General features: G+C 36.1%; 2 protein-coding genes across 3 annotated transcripts; both read left to right on the plus strand.

Moving 5' to 3' along the window:
* Positions 1-1,294: 1,294 nt before the first annotated feature.
* On the plus strand, positions 1,295-7,845 carry LOC132203093 (protein bric-a-brac 2-like). Of its 2 annotated transcripts, XM_059630573.1 has the most exons (8): positions 1,295-1,431; positions 1,879-2,077; positions 2,127-2,342; positions 2,514-2,691; positions 2,777-2,923; positions 3,034-3,099; positions 7,382-7,438; positions 7,612-7,845. In XM_059630573.1, exons 2-8 carry the CDS (start codon positions 1,889-1,891, stop codon positions 7,659-7,661), a joined length of 903 nt encoding a protein of 300 aa, XP_059486556.1. In that variant the 5' UTR covers positions 1,295-1,431; positions 1,879-1,888; the 3' UTR covers positions 7,662-7,845. The 2 variants fall into 2 exon arrangements, with proteins under 2 accessions (XP_059486556.1, XP_059486547.1); XM_059630564.1 differs by lacking the exon at positions 7,612-7,845 and having other exon boundaries at positions 7,382-7,500.
* Positions 7,846-7,887: 42 nt separating this feature from the next.
* Positions 7,888-14,689, plus strand: LOC132203085 (zinc finger and BTB domain-containing protein 24-like). The gene is made up of 7 exons (XM_059630551.1): positions 7,888-7,910; positions 8,857-9,055; positions 9,105-9,320; positions 9,492-9,669; positions 9,755-9,901; positions 10,012-10,077; positions 13,428-14,689. Exons 2-7 carry the CDS (start codon positions 8,867-8,869, stop codon positions 13,775-13,777), a joined length of 1,146 nt encoding a protein of 381 aa, XP_059486534.1. The 5' UTR covers positions 7,888-7,910; positions 8,857-8,866; the 3' UTR covers positions 13,778-14,689.
* Positions 14,690-15,119: the final 430 nt, after the last annotated feature.

Genomic DNA, 15,119 nt, shown 5'->3' on the forward strand with positions numbered 1-15,119 from the left:
TATTTATTCAAAATCTTAGAGGTTAATATTATTTTAGATTGTATGTGACAATAATACTGATTTTCAGTTATGAGTTATGACAATTTTCATTTCTAAAACCGGAATTTAAAGAAAGGTCAAGAAATTGTCAAATAATAACAATACATTTATCTTTGTTAATGTAGGAACTTTTCGGAACTTTTATTTTATTTTAATCATGAGCTACTTATCGTTTCTGATATTGCATATCAATTACTCGCATTTTTCAAAAAGCATTTCTCTTAATTTGAAATCTGCAAATTTAGTCTGTAAAACAGAAATGCTATTAATTCTTGGAAATCGGAATCTAGCTGTCCTAGCTTATTCTTAAAATTAGATTCTTCTTCTCATTTTGGTGCTATTTTGAATTAGCAAATAATAATAATGCTTTTATTAAACGCGTTTGCGTACAACTACTAATACATACATGCTATACATACTAAATAGAACTAGGCGCACCACCTATCGGTGGACAGTCATTACAATCAGTTTGAGCGTATTTCAGCGGGAATATTGATGATCAGCCATTTGAGCAAGGGAGGAAAAAGGCGATCGAGTACAAAATAAACAGTGGTGTTGACTACAATATTGTGAACAAAATTTACATTTACATGCTTTGCTTGCAAAGTGATATTCCTTTTTAACACAAAATTTATAATGAAATCCATGAACTATTATTCTAGTATAAACATGCCTGTCCTGTTGAAGAGGACTTCTCCATTTAATCGGGAGTGTAACAATTGCATTGTGAAAATCAGGAGGAATATCAAACGATTTCATTTCTCTCTCGAATAACAAAGTACCAAAAGCAGGTGTGTATGGAAGATTATACATAGATTGCAAACAACCAATAAATGAATCAACCTCCAACATTAAATGCACAATTCTATTCTGAGCTGATTTATGTACACACAAGAGGCGTTTCAAATATGCATTAAAAACAAGATTTAAATTTCTGAGATCTGTTTGAGTGAGATAAGGCCAAGCAATTGTAATGCCATAACTGGCAATAGGCGCCACCTTTATAAAAAAGAGACGGATTGCTGCATCTACACTCAACATACGAAGTTGTTTTATATCAAATGTAGCCAAATTTGCTAATAATGTTCGAGATTCTACATGTTTGTTAAATGATTTCGCCGTGTGATTCAAAGTCACTCCAAGATATTTAACTACATTCTCAAATTTAACATTTTGTTGGAAATTATTTCGCGGGCTACAATTCCGAAGGTTCGGACTCGAGCCACCTGTATGCACTCTAGCGGTGGACTTTTAAACTAAGCTTTGTTGTTGTTTTGTTTGCTCTTGGCTGTGGCTGCATTTTATTGCCTCACGTTTTAAGTATTTCAGTCGATGAAAAGTGTTTATAAACCATTCTTTCTTCCAATCATCCCTCGAGGTTGACATCATCAGGTAGTAAAGTATTTTTTTGTTAAATTTTGTGAATATCATCTGGTAATTCTGCTCTATTTTAATTTTCCGAAATTTCATGCACATGCATGATGGCAGGCGACGCCGACATACGCGCAAAGCCCGACCCATTTCATGATGCATGCGTTCGTCAGTACATATCATAATTTTGCGAAAAAATAATTATTCTTTAGAACGCCGACAATTGATAGCATTGCATTGTTTGAAAATAATTCATTTTTTATTTCTTTCATTATTGAATACACACATAATATATACTGGTAGAAAATCCCAATAAAAACAGTTTTGTTTTACAATATCTTTATCTTTCAATCGACTAATTTAATTTCTTTTTTACTATTATTATTGTTTATTCTTCTCGGTCAATACCAAAAATTTTTCCTTTTTTATTTTCATTTATTCGCATATTAATTTTCGTTTGTTTAACAGAAATTTAACCATGGGGGAGGAAGGCCACTTGTATTCCCTCAAGTGGAACAATTACGTCAGCCACGTGATGGCCTCCCTAAATTCAATGAGGACTGACAGGGACCTAATCGACGTGACCCTGAGCTGCGAGGGAAAGAAAATCTTGGCCCACAAGATGCTTCTCTCTGCCTGCAGCCCCTACTTCAAAGATCTCTTCAAGGTTTGAAGTCGAAAGCAAATATTGTAAAACTCTAGACTTGATATTTCAGGAGAATCCATGCCAACACCCCGTCATAATTTTCCGCCACATCCCTTTTGGCGATCTGACAGCTTTGGTCCAATTCATGTATACGGGAGAAGTGAGCGTGGATGAAGATGAGCTGCCCTCATTTTTGCAAACTGCCGAGATGCTGGAAATCCAGGGTCTGACTAAAGGCAGCCAGCCTGTTGAGAAGACAAAGAATGATAAGACTGTTCCTGTGCAAGTGAGGGTCATTTTACATAATTTTTTGCACAGAGAAGAAAATTTGAAAATTTCCCATTTTTCCTTGGTTTAAAAATAATTAATTCCAAAATTTCAATACCACGAAGCATGAAAATTTAATTTCAACTCTTAATTTTGTTTAAATAAAATAAATAATTTGTTTTTCTTCCAGCCCAAATCTGCCCCCTCTATTGTCCCCACGACCGTTGCAGAAACCGCTGATATTGTTCCTGAACCAGCCCAGGTGGCTGAAAAACCAAAAACCCGATCTGAAAGTGCTGCCTCCCCCTCGAGAAAGAGGCGTCGAACTACCCCGACACGCCCTGAAAAAGAGTCGGTTCAGCCAAAAGGTGCATATTTGATTTAAACACTCGTTAAACTTGTTAGCTAAATTTTATTTTTGCCCCCTTTCATTTCCATTTGTTGCTGCCAAAGAGCCTGTGATAACACCAGAATTTGTTACATCCAAAGTGAAAGTTGAAGCCATTGAAACAGATGATTTGCCAATACTCGAGGAACACGAGTTCATGTCTTACGATGATGGTGATGACGACGATGGAGATAGAGGTGAAAATTTGGAATGTAAGCTCACCAAAAAATAAAGAATAATCACTCTAATTAGTATTTGAAATAAAATGCTGACATGTTATTTGAGCTACATTAATTCATTAATTGTTGTTTTTTTTCCCCAGACGAGAACAATGACTTAGATGGGACGGAAGTATCGGAAGGGGACCCGAGCGATATTCAGGACAAAGGTAGGAATTAAAATTTATTAAGGATGGGCTCACTCTTTGCACTTGCTCTGCACTCGCACTCAGTGTGAGTGTGATGAGAAAAACTGGCGTGAGTGTGAAATAGTCGCACCTCGATTCACTCTCGTAAAGCTTATTTATGAGTCATAACAGCAGTTGTTGTTGTTGTTGTTGTTGTTGTATTTTGATTTAATTGGCTATAGTTAATACCATTTAGCCAGGTCTTATTTATGTTGGTTTAATTTTTACTAGTTGTATTTACATTTAGGAAAGATGACCTGAAACAGGGCATGCAATGCAAAATAGATTTGTCTATTATTTGTTAAGAGGATTGTAGACAGATTGATAGAGGAGTTGAGATGGAGCTGTTTAAGGCAGCTCATCAGATTTTTTCTTGCAGGAGCTAGTCGAGGACATGCAAGCAAAAGGTGCTCTAGCGAACAGGGGTCGTGGGAACAGACACATGCTGATGAATGTGCTATTTTCCATGCAAAGAGCCTATCAGGGGTTGGTGCATGCACAAAGCGAATTCTATGAATACTGGTATAAAAGCTTCTTGAAAGACCAGGAAAGGCAGTAAACCAGGATTTACGAGGAACAATTCCTGACGGATGAAGCAGAGCATATTTTTTACCTTTTGTAATATTTAATACTCTCCAGCTTGTATTCCACTGTTGTGCTGCTTCTTTACGGATTAATTTTTCCAAATCTGGTATTGGTGTGTCGATTCGTCTGATAGAAGGTCCCCGACAAGCTAAGTTAGCAACTTTATCGGCTATCTCGTTTCCTTTTATACCTATATGGGATGGTATCCACAGCAGATGAATTTGGAATCCTGCTGTTTCAAGCTCGTGTATGTGCTCTCGAATATCTGCAATAATAAAATTTTTGCTTTCAATAAATTTATCATTTGAAAGCTCAACCAGGAGACTTTGTGAGTCTGAAAGAAGGTATGATTTCTGAGGAGGCAAATTATGTTTGATGTAGTTTAGTGCCATACACAACGCCATCGCTTCTGCTGAGTAAATTGAGTAAGTTAAGGGTAGGGTCTTTATGAGAGCAAAATTCTTTCCAGCAAAGTAAGCTGCAGCTGCTACTGATCCATCTTTTTGTTTGGAGCCATCTGTGTAAATCTTAAGGCTTTCTGATGCTGTTGTGTGAAGGAACTGTAGAATTAGTTGCTTAGTCTGTGGTGGCAGGCTGTTCTTACTGAACTTAGACCATGGAGTTTCCAGCACTGAAATGTGTTGATTTAGGCTGATTTCCAAGTGTGATGGTGACCATTTTTTAATTGTAGGAGCTGTATCTGAGTTCCATTTTCTAAAAGCTGTAAGAAGTGGGTGTTTAGCAACAACTTGATTTTTAACTTTTATTCTCCGACTCCATTCTTCAAGTATTTGTCTCAGCCATTGACGATCAAACCTCAGTAGTTTTATTACTAGTTGTTCAGCTAGTATTTTAGCTGTAATTTTAAGAGGCTTGAGGTTAAGCTCGGCCTGCATGCTATGAATCGGAGTGCTTTTGAATGCACCCAGTATCTTTCTCATAGCTGTATTTTGCATCACATCTAATGTATTCAACTCAGTTTGTGCAGCATTCTGCCAAAGGAAGGAAGAGTACTGCAACTTGGAAAGAATCAGTGATTTATAAATTTGCAGTAGACAGTGCGGGTCTGCTCCCCACCAAACCGTCGCTACTGACTTTATAAGATTCAGTGAGTTTTGACAGGCTTTTTGTAGACTTGCGATTTGAGGTTTCCATTTTAATTTTGCATCAAAGAGAACTCCTAAGTATTTGACTGTTTCTACCACTTCAACTTGTCCTTGTGTTGTATTCACTGAATCAAGGTTTATCACTTGATGAGAAAAAGGTATTATTTTAGTTTTTTTCAGGTTAATTTGAAGACCCTTTTCTTGGAAGAAGTTCAACAGGGCTTCAATCGTTTCTGACATTATTTTTATTGCTGAGCTAATATTAGCTTGTCCGAAATGAATCAAGACGTCATCTGCAAACTGAATTATTTTTACTGACTTACTCAGGTGATCCTCTAGTGCTCTGACATAAATTATATACAACAGTGGGGAGAGCACTCCACCTTGAGGTACTCCTTTATAAACTGTTCTACGTTGTAGCCCAGCTGAGGTTGTATAAAACTGACACACTCTTCCAGAAAGGAATGTCTCTATCCATTGAACCAGTTGTTTAGGAAGGCCTATGTGAAAAAGATCTTCAAGGAGTTTTTTATGAGGGACGCCATCAAACGCTCCCTTAACATCAACTAGTAGTGCAAAATGTTTTTGTTGTTTCAACCAGGACACTTGAATTGAGGCTGAAAGCTCTGCTTGACACATCTGAACATTAAGACCTTTTCTATAGGCAACTTGGCTTTGTGGCAGGAGTTGATTTTCTTCAAGGAATACTACTAGTCTTCTTTTTAACAAACTTTCAAAAAGTTTTCCTACACATGAAGTGTACATTATTGGACGATATGCACTTTCTATGCCAGGTTTTTGACCTGCCTTTAGGATCGGTTTTAACCATGCTTTTTTCCATTCAATTGGGCAGAAATTATTTTGGACAATCATGTTGAAGAAATGGAGGAGTTCTTCTTTATATTTATCCGGGAGATGGGCTAGCATCATATATGATATGTTATCTGGTCCTGGAGAAGCATGCTTATTAACTAAGTTTAGGGTTCCTTCAAGTTCCTTAAGTGTAAAGGGTTTTGTACAGAAGGGTTTACTGGGTTTACTTTGTTTTGTTAGCCTTCCTTGTAGAGCACTCCAGTCAAGGTTTTCATCTTTCTTAAGGTTAGATGGACAGACTCTTTCAAGGAACTCCATTTCCCAGTTTCCTTTGTTTATTGATTGACTAGATGGATTTGTTATACTGTTTCGCATCATTTTAACCGTTTTCCACAGATACGAAGAGCCTTTTTGTCTTGAGAGTGAGTTACAAACTTGTTGCCAGAATTCAAATTTGGCCGTTTTACTTATTATTTTAAACTTAGCTGACGTTTGCTTTGTCTCAACATACTTCTGGTACGATGCTTGATTTTTTTTAAATTGTTTTTGAGCCTCTATCATTGATAAATAAGCTGATTCGCAGTCTTCATTCCACCATGGCTTTTTAACTTTTTTGGATAATGGATTTTTTTGTTTTTTCCACGGTATAGAACTATCTGCTGCAGCATTAAGATTTTTAGTAAATGAATTATACCAGTTTGTCATCTCGGTATCCAATGATGATGGGAGCTGAAGATTTTCAAGGACTTTTTTAAAATTGGCCCAGTCTGCTTTTTCAAAGTGACGTTGAGGAGGAGGCTTCACAGTAAGATTTGAAGGTAGACTAAATTGGTAGTTAATGGTGATTATGAAATGATCACTTCCTAGCGTTTGCTCTGAAACTTGCCAAGTAAATTCATCTAAGAGGTCTTCACTCACCAATGTGAGGTCAGGCGAGGTTGGATTTGTTCCAGGACGTTGAATCAATGTTGGTTCACCATTGTTTAAAACTGTGAAGTTAACATTTGTCAACAATTTCTCAAGAAACCTTCCTCGAGAGTTAGAGTAGGTAGAACCCCATAGATGACAGTGGGCATTAAAATCACCACATATGATTGCAGGATGAGGGATTTGTTCCAGCAAATCTTCAATTTCTTTATTAATTCCTATATTAGGTGGGGCATATAGACTCACTAGGACTATGAGATTGCCATTAATCTTCAATTTTACTGCTACTGCTTCAAGTTCGGTATGCAAGTGAATTTGATGTGCTTGTATATTGCTTTTTAATAGAATAGCTGTACCTCCTCCTCTGCTGGTTGATCTGTCTGCTCTGTAGGACACGAAGTCTAAAAATTTAAAATTTTCACCATTTTGAAGGTGAGTTTCAGTTAGGGCAATGATTTGAATATTAGAATTTTGTTGCACATAGTGTTCAAGGGCTAGTTGATTTGCTTTAATACTTCTTGCATTCCATTGTAATATTGATTTTTCGGTGCGTTCCATCATGAATTTCTTTCTTCGCTAGCTGCCTCCTCAGTTTCCATTGAATCTTTCTCACTAGGTATTGATATAACTGTTTTGCTATCTAAGATTTGTTTCCATCCATTTAGCAATTGCTCTTGCAGCATCTGTACATCGGTTAGCTCAGCTTGATTTTTCTTCACTGTAGTAAGGTTCATAATCAATTGAAACATGAACACTAACATGGTCAAGGCTGTTTTGTTACTAATAACTTTAGAACACAATTCTAACAATTTTTCTGGTGCCATTTGTTCCAGGTCGATCTGCATTTTTACTTCTATGTTATCTTCACTCTTCTTATCTTCTGACTTCAGGTTTTGCCCAGCACGTTCTTGAGGTTTATTTGCTGAAGTTATACTACCTTTCTGCTTTTTAGGTAGGGAGCTTATAAATTTTTCTTGTCTGTTTTTCAATTTATCTATATCTGTTAGATGAGGAGCAGCTACAATTTCACTAAACTTTTTAATTCTTGCTTTTTGCACTGCAGGTGGTAGGATGTTTGGCTTAAGTTCCAAATGGTCCGCCTCGAAATCTTGAGCCTTACTACCTTCACCCCTAACAGTGCGCAAAGCTGGGAACATTTGTGAGGACTGAAGTTTATTGGGGCTTAGAAATTGAGTATTTTGCAGGGTGGATTTAAACTTGAGTAGGTGCTTATGTTGCATTACTGGACATTTTGTTGAATGGGGAACATGATCTCCTTTGCAGTTAGCACAAACAGGTGGAACAATCTTTTTGTCTACAGGACAGTCTCGTGTATTATGCTGTTGCGCACAATAACCACAGGTAGGTTTTGCCGATTTACACTGCTTAGCAATGTGATGAAATTGCTGGCAGTTATAGCATACAAGAGGCTTTTCTTCAAACAGTTCTACTCTTCTTCGAACACTGTAGATGGATACTGTGCTTGGGAGAGTTTTGCCAGAAAAAATAATAACAATTGATGTAGTAGGAACCAACTTATTTTCAGAGATTCCTTCTATTCTTCTGGTTAGTCGCTTGACTTTAACTACTTCAGGGGTACAATTTCTTTGAATTTCCTCCTTAATTTCATGTTCAGGGATAGTGTCATCTACACCTCTAATTATACCTTTTACAAACTCACTGCGCCTATATTTTTCTGCTTTGCAATCAATTTTTGCTAATAATTCTGAGTTGTGCATTAGCTTAATTGCATCTTCCTCAGTCTCAAACAGAACCAGTATTTGGCTTCTACCTTTAGAGATTACTTGATGAAATTTGAGTTTGTGCTCATGTAATTTTTTCGCTACTGAGACATCCTGGAGACGCTGTAAGGTATTAGACTGGAGATAGATACCTGGAAGAATCTCTTTTTGAACTTTGTCAAAGGCTTCATTCATTTGAGGATTTTTTGCTGTCTGTGAAGTGGAGCTCCTTCTACGCTTATTAGTGTGCAGAGTAAACTGCTCATCATCATCAAATTGATCGCCTCCATTTTCTCCAAGATGTGGACTTAGCAGTAGCTCTGCCGTTTCATGGCGCTTTCGGTTTTTAATGTCACAATCCACTTTTATTTCACCTTCCTTCATTTTACATCCTGGTTTGGATTCTTTAGCTTCTTTTCCGGACATCGTCAGGGCTAAGGAGCAAAAGAATTTGAGAAAAAACGGGAATTAAGACCTTACCAAACAACAACAACAACAGACGTCCGTTGTCAATTTTCCTTTTTTATTTTCATTTATTCGCATATTAATTTTCGTTTGTTTAACAGAAATTTAACCATGGGGGAGGAAGGCCACTTGTATTCCCTCAAGTGGAACAATTACGTCAGCCACGTGATGGCCTCCCTAAATTCAATGAGGACTGACAGGGACCTAATCGACGTGACCCTGAGCTGCGAGGGAAAGAAAATCTTGGCCCACAAGATGCTTCTCTCTGCCTGCAGCCCCTACTTCAAAGATCTCTTCAAGGTTTGAAGTCGAAAGCAAATATTGTAAAACTCTAGACTTGATATTTCAGGAGAATCCATGCCAACACCCCGTCATAATTTTCCGCCACATCCCTTTTGGCGATCTGACAGCTTTGGTCCAATTCATGTATACGGGAGAAGTGAGCGTGGATGAAGATGAGCTGCCCTCATTTTTGCAAACTGCCGAGATGCTGGAAATCCAGGGTCTGACTAAAGGCAGCCAGCCTGTTGAGAAGACAAAGAATGATAAGACTGTTCCTGTGCAAGTGAGGGTCATTTTACATAATTTTTTGCACAGAGAAGAAAATTTGAAAATTTCCCATTTTTCCTTGGTTTAAAAATAATTAATTCCAAAATTTCAATACCACGAAGCATGAAAATTTAATTTCAACTCTTAATTTTGTTTAAATAAAATAAATAATTTGTTTTTCTTCCAGCCCAAATCTGCCCCCTCTATTGTCCCCACGACCGTTGCAGAAACCGCTGATATTGTTCCTGAACCAGCCCAGGTGGCTGAAAAACCAAAAACCCGATCTGAAAGTGCTGCCTCCCCCTCGAGAAAGAGGCGTCGAACTACCCCGACACGCCCTGAAAAAGAGTCGGTTCAGCCAAAAGGTGCATATTTGATTTAAACACTCGTTAAACTTGTTAGCTAAATTTTATTTTTGCCCCCTTTCATTTCCATTTGTTGCTGCCAAAGAGCCTGTGATAACACCAGAATTTGTTACATCCAAAGTGAAAGTTGAAGCCATTGAAACAGATGATTTGCCAATACTCGAGGAACACGAGTTCATGTCTTACGATGATGGTGATGACGACGATGGAGATAGAGGTGAAAATTTGGAATGTAAGCTCACCAAAAAATAAAGAATAATCACTCTAATTAGTATTTGAAATAAAATGCTGACATGTTATTTGAGCTACATTAATTCATTAATTGTTGTTTTTTTTCCCCAGACGAGAACAATGACTTAGATGGGACGGAAGTATCGGAAGGGGACCCGAGCGATATTCAGGACAAAGGTAGGAATTAAAATTTATTAAGGATGGGCTCACTCTTTGCACTTGCTCTGCACTCGCACTCAGTGTGAGTGTGATGAGAAAAACTGGCGTGAGTGTGAAATAGTCGCACCTCGATTCACTCTCGTAAAGCTTATTTATGAGTCATAACAGCAGTGTTGTCGTAGGCATGGCACAGGTGGTGATGGCAGATCTCGAGCCGCAAATAATGCCCACAACTCCGAAATCAGTCCATGGCACAGACTTAATAAATCATTATGATTTTTACGAGGTCGAAGTTGACAACAAAACCACAGTCAACGCCTCCTGTAAACATTGCAATTCGACCCTTAAGTTTCGAACAGCTACATCGTTTAATTTAGTGCGGCACCTTAAGGTAATTTCAAATTGTTCTTTCGCGACTCAATATTTTTTCATAGTGGATTTTTACTTATATAATTTTTCTAATAGAAAGTCCATCCACACATTGTTTTTCGCGGAACTCAAAAACGAAAGCTCAGTTCAACGCCATCAACCAGCTGGCAGAAAGACGAATGGGTGATTTAAATTTTTCCAAGAACCTTTAGTGGATTTGAACTGCGCAACTTGCCATGGCTGTCATTTATCAAGACATTGCTTATCAGATACTTTAAAGTGCACAATCAAAGTTTTTATGTTGCTGGGCAAGCTTTTAGCAATGATCGGTGGAGACTTGATGATAAATGATTTGAAAATTCAATGATGGTTTTTCAAAGAAAGTTATCACCAATGTGTTTATAGAATAAAAGTAAAAAGATCAATTGCATTTATAATTGACTATTATATTCATTCCATATCAAAAAGAGCGAAAGTGCAAAATGACAAAAAGGAGATGAGCAAAATGTTTTGATGGGTCGAGTGTGAAGTGAATAATTTTCCTAGATGCAAAAGTGCGGAGCAAAGTGCGAAAGTTTGAGGTGTGACCCATCCTTGAAATTTATTCTACAGGCAGCTTTTCAATGACAAGATAATTTGCAGAGGAAAAAATTCTACCTTTTTTATCGTGCAATTCAAAATAAAAATGAGATGCCCAAATTTAGAGCGCAATAAGCAATTTCTTGTAACTGAAATAATTTCATAAATTTTAATGGCTATTTTGTCATTGCCAAACTGTATTATTGCATGGGAAGATAATTATATTTATGATTTTGTATTTTGCACAATTCTTTTCAGTTATGCGGCAAAAAAAGCTTACATTATAGTTTAGATTTATTGGTTTCAAAACACAAGTAATTTGGCTGAAGGAATTTTAATGAATTTGAAAGGTTAAGTATTTTTTTTTTAAATTAACGAATTATAATGTTATATGAAAGAAAATTAAGATATTCAATCTTCGATTTAACAAAATTGAGAATAAATAAATTTACATTAATTATAGGCAAGTTCCAAAGACTTAAAAAGTTACGCTGACAAATGCTGTTATGTGTAATGATTGAATCTTAAAAATATTTTACAGCTTATGAACCACTATAGTCACTTATCATTATATTGAAGTTACTTCTAGTCCACAAACAGTAAACGGGATGGGCTTTATTTTATTAAATACATAAATTAAGTACAATGATAAATTCACAGAAAATTAGATGCAAAAAAAATTATTTTCTGCATAAGAGAAATTCATTATAATATTATGCTAAATTCGGCCCTGATGTGGCTACTTGGTTGTAATACGGCTCAGCTTTAAATGTTTAAATTTAAGCCGTTCAGGTAGAAAATTGGAAAAGAAAATGGCTCAGATAAAGAATAGAGAAACCTTATTTAAAAGGGACCTGAATGGGTTGAAATAATTCTCCGAATAGCAAGAGCGATCAAGCAGCTTCAGTCCTTTCTCTACGACATCTTTCTTTTGAATTTATAAATGAATCTTACCTATTTTAAACAGAATCAGAAACTCGTTATAAGTCTATAGTGACAAGGTTTTAAAATTGCGCGGAATTTCACATATAATTTGTATAAAGCACTCAGCTCATTGTAGATTTAAAATAGGTCAGCACTCTGGTAATTATTTTTTACTGAAATCAAATTACTAAAAGAACAAAGATCAATTGTTTGTGCTGACTGAATGTTTTTTGCTGCTTGCAGGACAGGCCGTGTCCTTTTCCGAATTGGGTGGGCCGAGCGAGCCGACTTTGATCAGGTTGCACTGCGGTTTCCAGTGCTCCGAATGCGGCAAGGTGTACCGCCGCCGCTTCTCGGCCACCGCGCACCTGAAGTTCCACCTCGGTGAGACTGTGTGTCACCTGTGCGGCAAATCGTTCGCGAATAAGTTCATTCTGAATACACACATGAACTACCACCTTGGGCTTACCAAGTGCGACTTGTGCAACAAAACTCTGAGTATGCCTAGCGCGCTCATTCGGCACCAGCTCCATTGCTCGATGCGCAGATAAAAGTGAATTTTAATATTTAATTTTCATTTGTTTGTTTGTGATATCTGAAAATGTAAATTTGTTAGATTTATTCTTTAAACTTTAAACTATTAGCTTCTTTAATAAAAGATTTAAGTTCGGCACATTCTTTTGAACTTGCAATGATCAAAAAAAATTCAGCTTTAATTTATAAAGGGATTTTAAATAAAAAAAAAAATAGGAATGGAAGTAGAGAGTTATTAATATATTAATATTATTAGTATGGTTTATTCTGCACAATTCCAGTCATATACAGTATCAAATGATAAAAATACTGTTCAAAAGGATTTAAAAATTTAATTATGGATTCATATTGCATTGCAAATAAGCATGAATTCATTGGAAAAAAAATCAACAATTATTCTATTTTCCATGCAATAAAAATTAATTTAGAAAAAGGCACCACACGTCTGAAAACTGGCAAAGCACATTTCACCGTAAAAGTTAAAAAAAAAAATCGGCGCTAGATTTTTTCCTCACTTTTGTTTGTCCAACCAATATTAAATACGGAGATTTTTATATCAAAGCTCCATGAAGTGTGATGATTCAGATGTCTGGTTCCAACATAATTCAATTTAGATAATACGTGCTTTCTAAAAATGGAAATAACTAACTAAGGTCAACAAAACCCGGTCAAAAGTTACAGCAGTTCAACCAGACACAATTGGGAGAAAAATCGCTTCTAACGCAAATCCTTCTATAAAATTTATACTGTTATAATTTTCAACAAATTTTTGCAGCATGGAAATAAGAATGGTTATACATATTTAATTATGTAAAAAAAAGTACACACAGAAATTAAATTATTATTTTGAATTGAGGTCATTTCCTAAAAAAAAAAAAAAAATAAAAAAAAAAAAAGAAACAACGTAAGAGTTGTGGAATTCCCCTGAGTCGCAGTAAACCCTGTGTTGCGAATGATTTCAGGGTTTCCTGGGTCGAGCGGGTCGTTTACGTGCCCCGCGTCGGTGGGTCAATATTCAGCCCAGGTCGCGTGCAGGGTGGTGCGGTGCCTCAACGGGTTCATGTGCAGCGTGTGTCACAAAACGTTCAAGTACGCGCAGTCGTGCAGTCGACACCTCGAGTACCACTTGGGCACCACCACTTGTCAGGTCTGCGGCAAGGTGTTCACGAGTGCTCTCAGCCTCAAGATGCACATGGACCTGCACCTGGGACGCACCACGTGTTACAAGTGCAACAAAACGCTCAGCACCACCGCCGTGCTCCTCAAGCACCAGAAAATTTGCCAATATGAAATGAACCATGATGACTCATAATGAGTGAAAATTTCAAGCTTTTCATGAGGGATCCAATAATTAGTGTTGAAGACCATTTAAATATTATTATTATGAACCTAAACATGCAAACTCCAAATTTTGTTCCTAAAGGAATCCCGGAAACTTACTACCCTGGAAACTTACTACCCGGAAACTTACTACCCATCTGAGAGTGGGCAGCAGCACAGTGGGCGATATATCGATATCGAAAATCGGTGCACGTACGGAAACTTACTACCCTTAACACAATACAAATTTTATAAAAACTGATAAAAAAATTTTCATTGAGTAAAAAATTACTCTAAACTAAAATTGGGAATTTTTTTAAACCTATAGCTGATCGATGATAAAATATTTTTCAATTAGTAATTTATTTTATTATACTGATCACAATGAATTTTACTTGTAATTAATTTTTAAAACTAATCACTCTCATCACTTCAGTTATTGTTAAGGACTCCTTATTGACATAGTCAAATCAAGTCTTTACAACATTTTTTCAATTATTGGAAAACAGTTAGAATTTTAAAACTATTGTTGTAAAGGCTTTGACTATGTCAATAAGCAGTTCTTAATAGTTTTAAAGAAGGTTAAATCATTCTTGGAAGATTATTGAATTATGCAACAAAGGAAATGCATAAGTTTTTGGGGACAAAATTTTTCATAGTTAAATTAATTTTAATTCTAAATTTCAAGCAAGAATAAAAATGTTAATACAAAAAGCCACTCTCTAAAGGACAATACTCATGATATGAGTATAATTTTAATTTGTACAATATCAATAAATATGTGGTCTCTACGGATAAAAAAATTAATAATTTTGTGAGATATAATAATTTTTTGTAATATAATTTGTTATTTTTATTATATCCCCTGAATAAGTTACGGATTTCCAAACCCATTCTTTGTGTTTCTAAAATCTTCCAAAACTTGTTTTGATTCGTTTAAAGTAATAATTGAAGTATTTATAATATTTAAATGAAATAAATAAATGACTTAATGATCAATAGTATCAATACCAACAAAAACATTAATTTTAATTCAAATACATTTGCTACTCAATTATTTATTTTGTCAGTTTTTATAAAATTCATTTTCTATGTATTTTGTGTAAGGGTAGTAAGTTTCCGTACGGGCGCCGATTTTCGATATCGATATATCGCCCACTGTGCTGCTGCCCACTCTCAGATTGGTAGTAAGTTTCCGGGTAGTAAGTTTCCAGGGTAGTAAGTTTCCGAATACCTTCCTAAAGGTGTTCACTAATATTATTTCAAAAATCTAAAAATAAATAAATAAAATTTGATTCCTAGTCTGATGAAATTTGAATTTTCTTGCTGAAATC

This window comes from Neocloeon triangulifer, unplaced genomic scaffold (assembly GCF_031216515.1).
Source record: "Neocloeon triangulifer isolate White Clay Creek 2 clone unplaced genomic scaffold, ASM3121651v1 ptg000002l, whole genome shotgun sequence".
Classification (NCBI taxonomy): Eukaryota; Metazoa; Arthropoda; class Insecta; order Ephemeroptera; family Baetidae; genus Neocloeon; species Neocloeon triangulifer.

What these genes read in the sequence shown, in the direction of transcription:
- LOC132203093 (XM_059630564.1), top strand. Translation starts at nt 1,889, where the DNA reads ATGGGGGAGGAAGGCCACTTGTATTCCCTCAAGTGGAACAATTACGTC. An exon ending in ACTTCAAAGATCTCTTCAAG is followed by an intron (nt 2,078 to 2,126) that starts GTTTGAAGTCGA and finishes TTGATATTTCAG; the next exon opens with GAGAATCCATGCCAACACCC. An exon ending in TAGAGGTGAAAATTTGGAAT is followed by an intron (nt 2,924 to 3,033) that starts GTAAGCTCACCA and finishes TTTTTTCCCCAG; the next exon opens with ACGAGAACAATGACTTAGAT.
- LOC132203085 (XM_059630551.1), top strand. Translation starts at nt 8,867, where the DNA reads ATGGGGGAGGAAGGCCACTTGTATTCCCTCAAGTGGAACAATTACGTC. An exon ending in TAGAGGTGAAAATTTGGAAT is followed by an intron (nt 9,902 to 10,011) that starts GTAAGCTCACCA and finishes TTTTTTCCCCAG; the next exon opens with ACGAGAACAATGACTTAGAT. An exon ending in GAGCGATATTCAGGACAAAG is followed by an intron (nt 10,078 to 13,427) that starts GTAGGAATTAAA and finishes GAATGATTTCAG; the next exon opens with GGTTTCCTGGGTCGAGCGGG.